The sequence below is a fragment of the Pholcus phalangioides genome, unplaced genomic scaffold, assembly GCF_987345545.1.
Source record: "Pholcus phalangioides strain wild (caught in Gottingen) unplaced genomic scaffold, Ppha-v1.0 ptg000014l_1, whole genome shotgun sequence".
NCBI lineage: Eukaryota > Metazoa > Arthropoda > Arachnida > Araneae > Pholcidae > Pholcus > Pholcus phalangioides.
In genome coordinates this window covers 9,747,629-9,761,441 of record NW_028301607.1, presented here as the reverse complement: position 1 = coordinate 9,761,441, position 13,813 = coordinate 9,747,629, and the positions used below count along the sequence as shown (strand labels likewise).

Here is a 13,813-nt window from a genome sequence, read left to right as displayed (position 1 = left end):
ACTGCTTGCGAAAGCTGTGGATAATTCGAGGGTCAATTGCACTGGACTCTCCTCTTGTCAGATGGGTTATAGTTCCTTCAGGAATGGGATAGATAGGAGAGATTCACCGAACCTTATCTCATAATCTTATCTAAAGTAGATCAAAGCTGTTCAAATAGAGTGTACGAAAATCACAAATTTCATAAAATGTAGGCCTATTTATGAAGCTCAAGATGGCTGGAAGTGGAAATGCGTTGAACGCCATTGCAATGCTAAGACGTATTTGGATAAAAATTCGACTGCAGTTTCGAAGCTTGATTTACACCAAAATCACTAGCCTGAGAAGAATTCGAATAGGAAAATTATTTCTAACAGTTGTGAAACTGACAGCTGTTAGTGATTTCAGAGAGCGATCCAAGAAGTTAATAAGGAAAGAAAATTAGTGGTGAGTTCTCAGGTTATATTCCGAACAGAAAATTGAACGTGGAAAGACACTTCCATGTTTAACGCAAGCAAGCCTCATCCCAATATCTATGCGTTTATAGAAGTCAACTTCAAGTCGATGCATTGAAAAACAGTGGTCATGTCGTGAAGATGATGACAAACAAGACATTTGGAAAGTCGATGGAAATCATGGAAGAAAAATTAAACAGAAATATCAAAACGGAGAACTCATGAGATTCCAATACGTGAAAGATATTTCATATTATAGTTCAATAAGAGAACCCAAAGAAATTAATGTTAAATGTTGTAAGTCAAAATGGGGGAATTTCATCCCGATAATAAGGCAAGGGATTTCAATTTTTTCAAACACGTCGGTGATTTTACGCCACTGTCAGTCCTATGCTATCAACATTTATGCTTTTAATGGTCTTGCGGCGATTTGAAATCGATGGCCAGTGCTGTTGGGGTATCATGTCGACATTAATTACCTACAATGGTCTCTTCATATTCAAATTTATCTCGGGATATGAATATTTTGTCGCCCGGGGAGGTAAAAAAATAATTAACTGCGCTTCTCTGCAATGTCTGTAGGATCTACGCATAACCGGTACAACTTATACCGTACAAGACAGATACTGATAAAGTTCTTGTCTAAAGATACAGGGATCGGCCTTTTTTATATACAGGGTGGGCAAAAAGTTCCGTAGAAACTTCAAAAATTCATAAAAACTGGAAAATGGTTTTCACATCGCTGTCACGGAAATTTTTTTGACAGGAAAAAAAAAGAAACAGCCAATAGGTAGCGCTGACGTACACAAGTCAGACAAGATACGCAAATTAACGAACACAATGCTTCCAAATCGTTTATTACAGCAGCTTGCGTTCCACATGACTACCACCACAGGGGGATCACACATTGCAGGCGAGTCACGAATCCAGAAAGAGCAGAGTGCAGCAGGTCCACATGCACGGTTTACAACGGTGAACTGCTTGTGGATTAGAAGCGTAAGTTCTTATAACTGTCTTATTTGCGCATTTTCGCCGGTCTTTCGTACTAGTGTCATCTATCGGCTGTTTATTGTGGGTTTTTTTTTCCCCTGTCAAAAAATTTTCCGTGACCTAGCGATGCTAACCCTGCAAACCGTTTTTTATTTCGGTTATTTTTCTGGTTTTTATTCATTTTAAAGTTTCTACGGACTTTTTGCCCACCCTGTATTTTTTGTTGTATACATTCACTTGAAAATTAAGGAAGGAAAGCTCTTTAAAAGTCCAAAAGTAAAATTTTTATTTGCAGAGGCAGTGTCTTTTGAATCGCCGGGTCCTGGCATCACCCAAAGCCGGGCCGTGAGTAATAGAGTAACATTATGATGTCAATTACAGGGTCGTATGTTTGTATGTTGTTTTTTTCCCCCCTCTTTCCATTAACTTGCAAACACTTCACATTTACACAAACACGCACAAACTTGTCTTTAACCCTCTTCATAGCCAGCAAGGGCAGTCCCCTCGGCAGCGGCAAGAAAAATTAAATTCGCTGTTCCACTATCCCTTATTAATTTCCTATCGGTCGTATGTACGACCGGGCTTTCCACTCACAAATAGAAATTAACTGGCAGCGGGCTTCCAAAGGTTGAGAACCACTGCAGCAGGGTTGCTGTTTTTGTGTGCCCGTAAATATAGCGTACAACTATTTGCTTCTTAGACGGTTGGCAAACGGGACCGTGTAAAGTGCCCCGAATAAAACAGTCGAACGTAATTAATTTATCATTTTCCATCCCATTTTACCGCCACTAGTACTATGCGGCCACATATTGTATTGTTTCTCAACGGATGGGTCACAGCCTGGTACCGGGCCTTGGCATGACTCAAATCGGGCCGTGAATGATTCACTGTCTCGTTTCCCCCCATTTATTTCCCATTAGTCGTGTGTGTGACTTTGCCCTTCCCCTCATTGAAACGGGATCAACCGGGCCGCGGGCTTCTAAATGTTGAGAACCACTGTTATAGTGGAGCGAAGAGGTAAGCGGTACGAGAATTGCGACTATAGGAAGGGAAATATGCATGGGGTGGAGGAAGAGACGTTCGCGCATAGTAAAAGAGAAGGAGCATAGAGAAAATAATTCATACCCAGTTTTCATTGAGCAGGATTAAGTACATGTATCGCATTGCCCATATGGCTCCATGAACTGCCCAACTCCCCACTCTCCCACATTATTGAAGCCAATTGAGTAAGTCTATAAAAACGGTCTTTAAAGTTAACGCGTGCATTAATGCCTATATTATTCTGAATACGAAATTTTCAGAAAGAAAAAAAAATCACCTTTAAGATTTCGCTCAAATGGCAAAATTTCAAAACTATATAGGCCAATTTTTTAATTATTCATCAAAGTTACTGATTTATTTTTACTATTTAAAAGTATTTAGAATTCTTATTTTTTTAATTTTACTGATATTTTTTTTATTTCCCTCGAGCGGCCGCGGAGCCCCTGGAGAGTGCACAAGGAGCCCCCAAGGGTTCCGCGGAGCACTGGTTGAGAACCGCTGGTATAGGATCAGGTTCATCTATGTCAGAGGGATGCACAGCTTTCTTTCTCCCGCGGGGTCAGATATGCGGTATTTCTGTCGCTCGCTGGCCAAAATCTTGTGTATTAAGTTAAATTAAGGGTATTTCAAATTGAGCGTAAAAGGAAATCAATTAATGGTAACGTGGAAAATACTACTTTTATTTTTCGATTACTTCAATTCAGAACACGATAGAGAGAGCGGAAAACATCACAAGAATCACAAAATGTAATCTTCCTTCTCTGCCCCCCAAAACAGTCAAGGTTAGCACCGCTGGGGTGGTTGAGTGGTCATGATGACGGAGTCGCATTTGGTTTTCTGTGGTTCCCGATTTCGAGACGCGAATGCGAGCCGAGATCTCCCTGTTTAAAAAAATCTCGCCAGAAAGAGCAACAGGCCCACAACCATACAATTTATCAATCATTACGCTTCACTCAGTTAGAAAAATTAATGGCAGCACTGAAAATCAGACACGGTATATGCACTCAGACTTTTAGGCCCACGCACTCACACTTCCGGTATAGGTTGCTCAGTAGTAAATTACCCATGGCGATAGACCGGAGTAGTGTTCGGTTTGAAAGAAGGAAAGTCAAGGTGAGCCCACAGAGAACAGGACGGGGCAGATCGTAAATATCTCTCGGGAATACGTGCTGATTACATTATTATACGTGATCACATTATTATTATTATTATACGTGTTGATCACATTTTATATTTGAAGACCTTTCCTCTTCTATCTTACTATAAACAGTTTATAGTAAGATAGAAGAGGAAAGGTCTTGGAGAATAAGAAAGGCACAAAGTTTACTGTACAAAGTTTATAATAAACTTTCTAACTCGAAGAAATATTCCAGCCCGACTTGGGTAATAGACCTACTTATAGAGTATTCCATATAACTCGACACACCATCAGAGGAGTACGCAGGAATAAGGAGTGCTCAGGAAAACCTGTGTCCTCCCCCTTCCTCCAAAGCCGACCAAAACCGTATAAATATATATTTCAGTGAAAAAAAATTGAAATGTCGAAAGAAAATACCCCCTTTGTATGCCATGGTTACCGGTTTCTATTGATTTAAATGCTTTTCGAAGGGTGGCAACTCAAAATTTCTCAGGAAGACAATTTTTGTGCTCCTCCAAGCCTCCTGTGCCCTCTTCGAAGGTCGATACTGCGTACGCCCCAGCACACCATCTGGAAAAAATGGTGTGTGCCATGTACCACCGGAGAGGCTCGCTATCTAAAAATGAGCACATCACAATAAAATACAACGCTTTGCTTAATTTCAAATCATTGGGCACGTTTACAATAATAGGTAAAAACTTTTGAAAAACTTGCCTCAGTAAAGTTCCGGAAGTGAAAAAACAAATATTCCCACTAAAGCAGCCGTCATGATGGTTACAACCGAGTGACATTCACTCTACATATAACATCACGTCACGGGGGCATTTTGAAATTGTTTATCACTCTTCCATTTGGGTGGGTGGGGGGAGGGGGCATGCCTGAAGACGGAGAATACCCGGTATTACATATTACAGGACTATTCCATAATGTACCCGCACTTCCTATATACACAAATGTTGAATTACTTTTTTTTTTGGTCTGTCTTCAGTAGGCTATGCCATATTCATAAGACTGCTCAACACTGATTTTGTTCTCAAAAGGTATTTCAGTGAGTTTAGGATGACTTTGGGACACTGATTCCAAATCTGGCATTGGATTTGTCAGTTCAGGAGGGTTGGTCAGTTAGAGTCAGTTAAATCTGGCTCTAGTTTTTGAGATGAAGTGAAAATTAAATTTCACTAGCACTACATAAGCAGCGTACAGATCACATTGAAATTGTACGTTAGAAATAAATACAGTAAATCATTGGAAAAGGAATTTCAATGGTTTCAGAGTCATATTTCAGTGATTTCGAGTCATTGGGGCGCTGATTCTGAATCTATCATTAGTTGTGCCGAATTGAATCTAGTTTTGTGGAGATAATGCGTAATCTCAATAATGTGATTTGTATGTTGCTTATGTATTGCCATTGAAATTTAATTTCCACTTTATCTATAAAACTAGAGGCAATTTGACAAAACCAATGCCAGATTCGGAATCACCACCCCAATATATTCTAAATCCGTTAAAATTTCCTTAAGAACATTATTATTATTGTTATTATTAGCTGTGTAATACATGATGCAATGTATTCAATTTCTAGATTTGCATTCAATGCATTTCCTGCACAATTCCACTAAAACTACATTTTTCCTTGACCATTCCAGGTGAAGGTCTGGTTCCAGAACCGACGGACGAAACACAAGCGCCAGAAACAGGAGGAGGAGCAGAATTCCCGTCAGGGTAGCGACGGCAAATCCTCGACCATAACATCCTCATCATCGCCGAACGCAAGCGAATCAAAAATGTCTTCGGGCCACCATCACCACAACCACCACCATCGCCAGAACTCATCAACGAACTATAGCAGCAACAGGAACGGCGGCGACGAGTGGCCACCGAACGACGACGACGACGTCATGTCGCCCATCTCCGACGACGATTCCATGGTCGAAATCGACAGTTCGCCGAACTCGCCGATGATGTCTCCGAACTGCACTTGAGACGTCGCGTTGGACCACACACAAGTCGACGCTGAAGTGGACTCTAGATATCAGTTATAACTGACTGCAAATGTGAAACATAACCAAAGAGACATATGAGTAGATATGACGGGATGCAAAATCTTTTTAAACATGGACTAATTGGAAAAACAGAGATTTCCTGAAATCGCTGTTTTTCATGTAGAAAGAAAAGCAAAAAAAAAACTGGATGCACGATCGATTCTTTTCCGGTGCAGATCGTTTCTATTAATGGAAAAAACACCATTTGTACATAATTAACAACGAAACTCATCATGTCGCACGTAAAAACATTGTGTAACTTGCACTAAATATTATGATGGTCAGATAAAAAAACAACATTCATCATCAAATTCTCTCTGCTTTTATGTTTTAACTCGTGATTCATGTTTAGATATCTCAGTGATCAGACGAGTCATTGCTCGTGGTGATGTCCCGATTCGTCCATTCCCGTTTCATCCTCAGGTGATAAATGCAGTCGAATCCGTTATAACGAACTCCAAGAGACCGGAGAAATCACTTCGTTATAACGAAATTTCGTTATAAAGGAATTCGAGGTATTTGCATTTCTCCTACGTAAACTTATTTGGGTAATTAGAAAAGTGTTCGTTAAAACGAGATTTTCGTTGTAACGGTATTCGTTAAAATGGGGTTCGACTGTACTAGTTCGGTTCCATCCACTCCATTCCCCTCCCATTCGTATGTTGACATCCTAAAAATGGGATTTGCAGTGAACTTAAGTATTTTTTGAGTCAAGAGCACCAGTCCATGCCCATCATTGGAACAGGAGCACCTATGTAAAGGGTGTTCATATAAAAGGGTGCCTATATAAGAGTATGGATCACTTCATTCGTTTGAAAAAACATGTCGCGGGCCACTTTAGTTCTCTGGAACTGTGCCGCGGGTCACTTGAGTCATGTGAGAATGTGACGCAATCCGCTCGGGTGATGTGGAACTGTGGACGCCGGTCAGTTAAGTCATCTGCAATTATATCGCGAGTCGTTGGATATATATCCATATACCTGTGACTTGGAGATGAATCGGAAAAGGATGAAATGGTACCTAGCCATTACTCATAAATTTCATGATTTAAACACCTTTAGCTTTTTCAGTACCTTAAACCGGGGTAACATTAGGACAAGAATTGAACATTTTTGATATGGTATCCGTAGTGTGAGTGTAAGCAACATAATTTCTGAGGGGGAGGGGGGGGGATTTAGCTACACCCTCAGCTTGCTTACCTCATGCTCGATTATTTAAAAATAATAATAAATAGGGAGAGACACATAAAATTCTGTTGTCCTGAAGTTACCTCAGGTACATAAAAATGGCAACATGAATGAAATATGAAATGAAAGATATTTGGAAAATTTTTTTTATTATATTAAAATGAATTAATTAATTTTTATTGAGTCTTTAACGTTTATAACAATCGATTGAGAATTTACGTACAACAATAAAAACTACAAATTCCACTTCACAAAAGAAAGGACGATGAGGACAATGGTTAATAATGGGTTAAAAACGTTTTTCTCTCAGTTCTTCTTCTTATTATTATTATTATTATTTTAATTTTAAGAAAAATTAGAAATTTTATTTTCATGCAACTTTTAACAACTATAGTCCGTTTCAAGTTAACTTTGCAGTAAAGGGGAAGCTACGAGGGAACCGCATCACACGTTGCTATGACAACGGAAGCCTTTCAACCAATGTATGGATGCGCGGTCTCCGTAAGGTATGGCTGATTATCGTCAATCTCACTGAGAAAAACCTTTTTTTTACGTATAGTGGTAACCAATATGTTTCTAATTTAAAAATTTTAAACGAATAAAGATCGGTTCAGAACGATATTTTCTCAGTATTTTTTTTCAATCGTTCAAAAAATTGAAATATTCTGCATAAATTATCATCGTAAGCCTCCGATACATGGGAACTATATTTTGCGGCGAAGGAATACGTTCTCTACCTTTCTCTGCACTGCAAATTTAACCTGAAACAGACTATAAGTAAGAAAATTAAATGAACCTGAATAAAAAAATATATAACAACAAGTCAACTTTTAGCAGGGCCGCAACTAGATGCTTGGTCACCCGGGGCAAGCACGCATTTTGACGCACCCTTGTAATGTTGAAGGAGAGGTTTCAGAATGAAATTTGCGCCATCTCGGGTGCAGCTCCCGGGGCACAAGACCCGCCTTGATCCCCCCTAGTTTCGGCCCGAGTTTTAGGTCTACTTTTTCTTGAGATAAAAGTGATGAGAAAAGATTATAAAAGATTGAAAATCCTTCACTTATTTACAACGTTTTATTGAAACACAAAGATAGTTGAAAATTGCACAAATATTAATTAATTAAGATTAAATTAAACGTTTTTCTTCGTGTCGACTAGAAATAAATAAACTTTAATTTTTTTGGGCATGGGAAATTTCTTTTATCAAATTTGTAGCGGGAAAAGTTTATCGTCTTCGTTTGGCCGTTTCCAATATTTCCCTGCCTCTTCTGCATACAATTAGCTTTAGATTCAAAGGTCATAACAAACGAAAGAAGATCACAACAAATGAAAAAAAAAAAAATTCTAAAATTATCAAAATTTGTAAAGCTATGTCCTAATGTTACCCTGTCAAATTGACATACAGAAACAATTTAAACAGCAAATTAATCATCATAAAATCTCAAATCGAATTATTCCCTACTATAGCACACGCTGCTTAATGTGATCACATTTGGAATCAGGGGTTTCTGATAACAATAATCGAACTATAATTGTATCTGAAAAGTCCAGTTTGCATGTATGCTTGCGTTACGTTTGCATTACGTTTGATCGCACGGGACGTATTGTAAACGAGTATTGGTAAAATGGGACAACATTTTTTGTTTCCCACATAATTGGTTACAAATTATTACTATTTTTGGTTAAAAATCATTAAAAATTGGTTTAAATCATTACCATTTTTTTTATTCTACTCTAAAACGGGACCTCTTTTTCTTTCCTTTAAAGCTAAATTCCCGCATTTTTGTTATTTAGCCATTGTGATGGGTTAGAATGGAACTGTCTAATCACAAATTACGATATTCTTTCTATAATGTACACAATACGTTTCATAGACCCCTCGAGAAAGTCTCTCAGAAAAAGAAACTTGAATCTTCCCTTAAGGAAAGCGATTTTTTCATCATACATTTGCCTTCACTACAGGAAGGCAATTTTAAAAGCCGCTCCACACGTAAATGGATCATAGCAAATGCTACGGACTGATTACGACATCAAATACGAAAACTCATCCCTCTACATAATTTCAAGTATCAAAATAACGTTTGTCGGGCAAAGATTTTTCGAAAATATTCTTTGTTAAACAGCTCTGGGGAGCCAGCGGAGCTCGCAGATAAGCATTGAGAAGGCAAAAGGGGCGCCGCGGGTGAGAAAAGTGTGTGAACCCCTGGGTTAAGCTAGAGTAATGCCAACTTCACTATGTGTATTTGCCAGAGTTATCAATCCTCTACTTATGATGTGCAGAGTGTTGCTCAGGGCCGCAATCGAAAACGAAAATTTTCTCTGTCGCCCGAGGCCAGTATACATTTTTGCGCCCGGGGCACCAGACCCCCCCCCCACTCCCCCTAGTTGCGACTCTGGTGGTGCTCACAATTCGAAAATATCAATAAACTAAGTGATTTGTCAATAAACAACAGTTTTCGACGAACAACCTTTGGAAAATCTAGTTGTCTGTGAGCAACCTACGAAAGCTTTAGTTCTTTTAGCTCTTGTTTCCGCTGAACAACAGCTGGAAAGTCTTGTTTTTTAGTGAACTTCTGGAAGCTTAATTTGTCTGTGAACAAGCTATACAAGCTCTAGTTGTCAGTGAACAACTCTTGTAATTGTCGGTGAACAATCTATGCAGTTCTCTTTGAACAACCACTAGAGGCTCTACTTATTTTTGAGCAACCTATAGAAGCTCTAGATCTCAGTGAACAACTTCTGGGAGCTCTATTTTGTACATTGTGTAGCGGTGATAATGATACGGCATCGCTCTGAAGGTTAAATAGGATGACTGATAAGTTGGACTTGACTTCAACATAAGAAAATTTAGCAAACATATACACGTTGATTCACGAACTATCTTTCACCTCAGTCATAGAGCTCACAAAATGCCTGCTTTATTTAACGTCATGAAATTAAGACTTATTGCTTCCGACATTCTTCTATGGTGAAGGTCTTCATTAATGTTTTGCGAGTACCGTCTGTCTATATATAGTCATCATCAAAAGAAGCTCATCCAAATACCCAAACTAGAATAAGCTTGATGATAAATTTTGATTCAGATACGTGGGTGTTTCATCCAATGTAGCCAACGTCCATCTAGAAATACTGCTTAAGGATTCCACTGGAATCGAATGCGGCTGTTGAGCATGGTCCAAGGAAAATCTGAATAAGTACCGCGAATGAAGACCGAATCACATGGTAGACACGATGATCTTCTAATTGAAATCGGACCAGCAGGCAGACGTAATTTCTACTGTAATTTTCGACCACGAGAGTATTATATCGGCACAATCTGACGACCAATATACTCTCTTTTAGAAATGCTTTTCATCGTTTCTACAGATTTAATCCGACGATAACACAATGAGGATAATAAGATCGATCCGCCAAATAGTTAGCCAACCAGAAAAACTAATAAACTGCTTAGATTTCATTATGACTTCTTTTTATGGTCGGGCTGGCCGTGTGTAACGCTCGAGTAAATGCATTCAATTTCCAACTCGGAAATATATAAGGTATACAGAGTGCAATCCCTTTTCTGCGCACATTCCAACAAATAAGCGCTAAAAGTTCTCGTTGTGTTCTGTAATTGCTTTCTGCGTGATGGTCTTCCAAAGCTATTCTTCGACCAATAAGGGAGAGCCACTCGAGCATCTCAATCACAAATGAGAGATCTCTTACCAGGACATTAAGCCTTAAAAACGATTAAAAAGCCTAAAAAAAGATAATTGATCGCCATATGATCTCTTTTCCAGTCCATCGGCTTCTGTTCGAAACCTCATCCGCCATTTTCATTCTCGATGTCCTCATTCTTTTCTCACATAAGGGCCAATTTTGGTGCGATCGGTAAGCAGAATATTAGCCCCCTCCCCGCAACTGTATTTTATATAATTAGATTGATTAATTATTAAATTTTTCTTTAAAGTTATAGCTTGAAATTCTCCAGTTCTGACATCGAAAAATACAGTAGGTCTATGTGTGGCTCATGCTTTACTGACGAATACACATATGGAAGCGAGCCCATAGTGTACTCTTAGTGTGTATAATAGTGTAACTCTTCACCCTTAAATAGACGGACTTGAATTTTTGGCATAAAATAGACGTAGCGCTGGCTACGTTTTTATAGAGTGGTTCTATATTCACGGGAGAAACTTTAAAATCATTTTTGATCATAGAATGTGCGGTCGAATCGCAATATCAAAAGGCCATAGAGGGTGTTTTTTGAGAGTGCTCAACAGACACTTCACCAAATATTATAATTTTCTGAGGGATTTGTTGCAATAAGAGTGCAATCAACGATTCGAGGCTGCAGGGTATTGTAATGTTGTAGGTCATGTCATGGTGCAACTGGATGACGCAAATTCTATCACAAAAGTCATTGTACCACTAGATCACTGTTTGGTGCAGCATAACTTTGATGGTCCTTGTACCAATAAAAAACAAACTCCAATCTAATCCGAAGGTGCATATGCAACCCTCGCATGGTTGATATCACACATCGCAGCAAATCCGTCAGAAAAATACATTTGCATTTGGTGAAATGCCGTTGAGCACTCTAAAAACACCCTCTACCGCCTTTGCCATTGAGACTCGCCCACACATTCTATGAACATGTTTAGGAGTCTTTTATCACCTTTAAAGTTTATCCCGTGAATTTGAAATCACCCTGTATGGGAAAAATATGTCAGTGTAAACTACGGAACGATCCAACGAACCTACACAATATATAGGTAGGTAGGTTATATAACTGGAAGGTCTTATATATATTTCCCTGGACTATAGAGTTTAGTGAGCTTTTTCTTCTGGAGGTTTTATGCACGGCTGTCTCAACATCATGGGTCCCCGGGTGAATTGATGTTTTGGTGGCTCCGGAAGTAACAGCTCTCATATTTACACTCTCACAGTCGAAAATCATAGTACCAAATCTCATCATGCAAACCCCTGTGGATATAACACCAATAGGGCCCAAATCATCACAGGACTGAACTTGTTAGGTACAGTGTATTTAACTTCAGAATAGTCTGCAACTATAAGTTCATTTTTTCTGTTGTTTTGTTCTAAACCGTGATTATTAGGTTCGTAATGCGAAAAATTATAACATAGATGATGATGTTTAATAGGCTTTTTCTTAACACCTCCCTGTTCTCCAAAATTTTCGCTTATCCGACGTTCTGCCTTCCCGTTTATGTCGGATAAGCGAGACTCTACTGTATGTGCATTGATATGCAGGTACAAAAAAAATATGGAGGTCAGTCATTTAACGAAGAGAATTAGATTATAAAATGAGTTCGAGGTTCTCTTCCCTATTTTAGGGTACCTTGAGGGCGCTTAGACAATATGCATTCAAATATATGGTTTAAAGTAATGGTTCTAGGGACAGCTTTGCTGGATTCTGAAGTACCACATTTTTCGTGCCATATTCCACTTGAAAACTCCATTTCTCCAAAGCTCTCCGTGCCCCGCTCCTTCACCGCTATGTTTCCCTTTCATCTGATTGCCAATCATGACCCCCCCCCCCCCATCCTTTATTAGATTATATCCCAGTACCACAAGGGAGGCCATATTACCCCAGGTTGAGAACCACTGGTGTAAACGGCATTGCCTAGCGTCTCTACAGAACCACCATTTAAATTGCATCGCATACAACAAATATAAGATCAAGATCCCACGATAGGGAATGAAACGATGAAATACAGCTGTCCGTTGACTTGTCGCGGTATCCTTCACCCGTGTCGGTCCTGGACAGTTCCCACGGTGTCAAGACGCTGACGCGACACTCAAAGAATCAATGGGTTGAGGTTCCACTTTCTTCATCTTCGGTCAACCTCGTCCCTTCACTGATTTACAAGCTCTTAAATACGGACATAATCAAGTGGACCGTGTAAACTTCAAGAAAGCAAATTGGTGGACACCGATGCCGGACAGGACAAATACTAAAGAGAATCATACACCTACCCAACTGTCCTTGGACACAGATTCGATTTGACGGCCATCCTCGAAGTGTCAGGAAGAGGAGGAGTGTGTCAGTCAAAAATATATCATTGAATAAAAGACTCCACATTGACAAAGGTGAGGCGGATCGGCATTGTTGCGGAGTCACTGAAGATCTTTATCCTATCGGTGCTTTTTTCATGAACTAAGAGTTGTTTGAATGGCCATTGTTGAGCTTTTCCATGTGTACACAAACACAGCCCCAAGTCAACCATCCAACAGAAGTTTCACTTTCGGAATATGCAGATATTTTTTTACTTCCACCTAAAGTCGAACTCGGTTATAACGGCATTGAGACCACAATATATATTTGTTTTAACCAAAATATCATATATATATGACTACAATAGTCAAAATAATTAGAAAATCAATGTAAATAATGGAATAGTGCGAAGTTTTATTTTTTACCTGTATGGAAAAGTAATTCTACGCTTACTTTTTTTGTGTCGCCCACCAGGTGACGCTCAGCAGTCATTGGCAAAATTTGCACACATGCAATTATTAGGATTTTTATGCTCTTAAAAAACTGTAAATATACCCTATAAAACCAAAAATATGTCCCAAAAATTTTTTCATTCCTATCTGAAATAACATTAGTTTTAGCAAAATAATATCATAATGTGTGTTTGTACTGTCTAAACCAGTGGTTCTCAACCGGTGCTCCGTGTGCACTTCTCAGAGGCTCCACGGCCACTCGAGGATAATGAAATAAATCATTAAATTTGATAACAAACAAAAAAAGAGGCCTAAAGGGTACCGCCATATAAATACTATACTAAAAAGGGCTCCGCCATAGAAATCATACACTGAAAAGGCGAGTCAGAAAAGGTTGAGAACCGCTGGTCTAAACTATTTTCAACTGCTGTATGAACAGAAATTCTTTGTTTTGCTACCTAATCTCAAAGCGCTTGAAGAGAAGCGCTCTCTGCAAGCGCTTTGCCTAATCTCATCGAGCCAAAATTTTTCTT

The 13,813-nt window shown here is 39.1% G+C and overlaps 1 protein-coding gene across 1 annotated transcript in view; it reads left to right on the top strand.

The window, feature by feature from the left end:
- LOC149078114 (homeotic protein empty spiracles-like) overlaps positions 1 to 5,951 on the top strand; it is an 81,543-nt gene extending 75,592 nt beyond the window's left edge. The window contains exon 3 of the mRNA XM_089241442.1: positions 5,248 to 5,951. Within this exon, the coding sequence (XP_089097568.1) occupies positions 5,248 to 5,583 (336 nt within the window). The 3' untranslated portion in view covers positions 5,584 to 5,951. The remainder of the gene's footprint in view (positions 1 to 5,247) is intronic.
- The last annotated feature ends 7,862 nt before the right edge of the window (positions 5,952 to 13,813 follow it).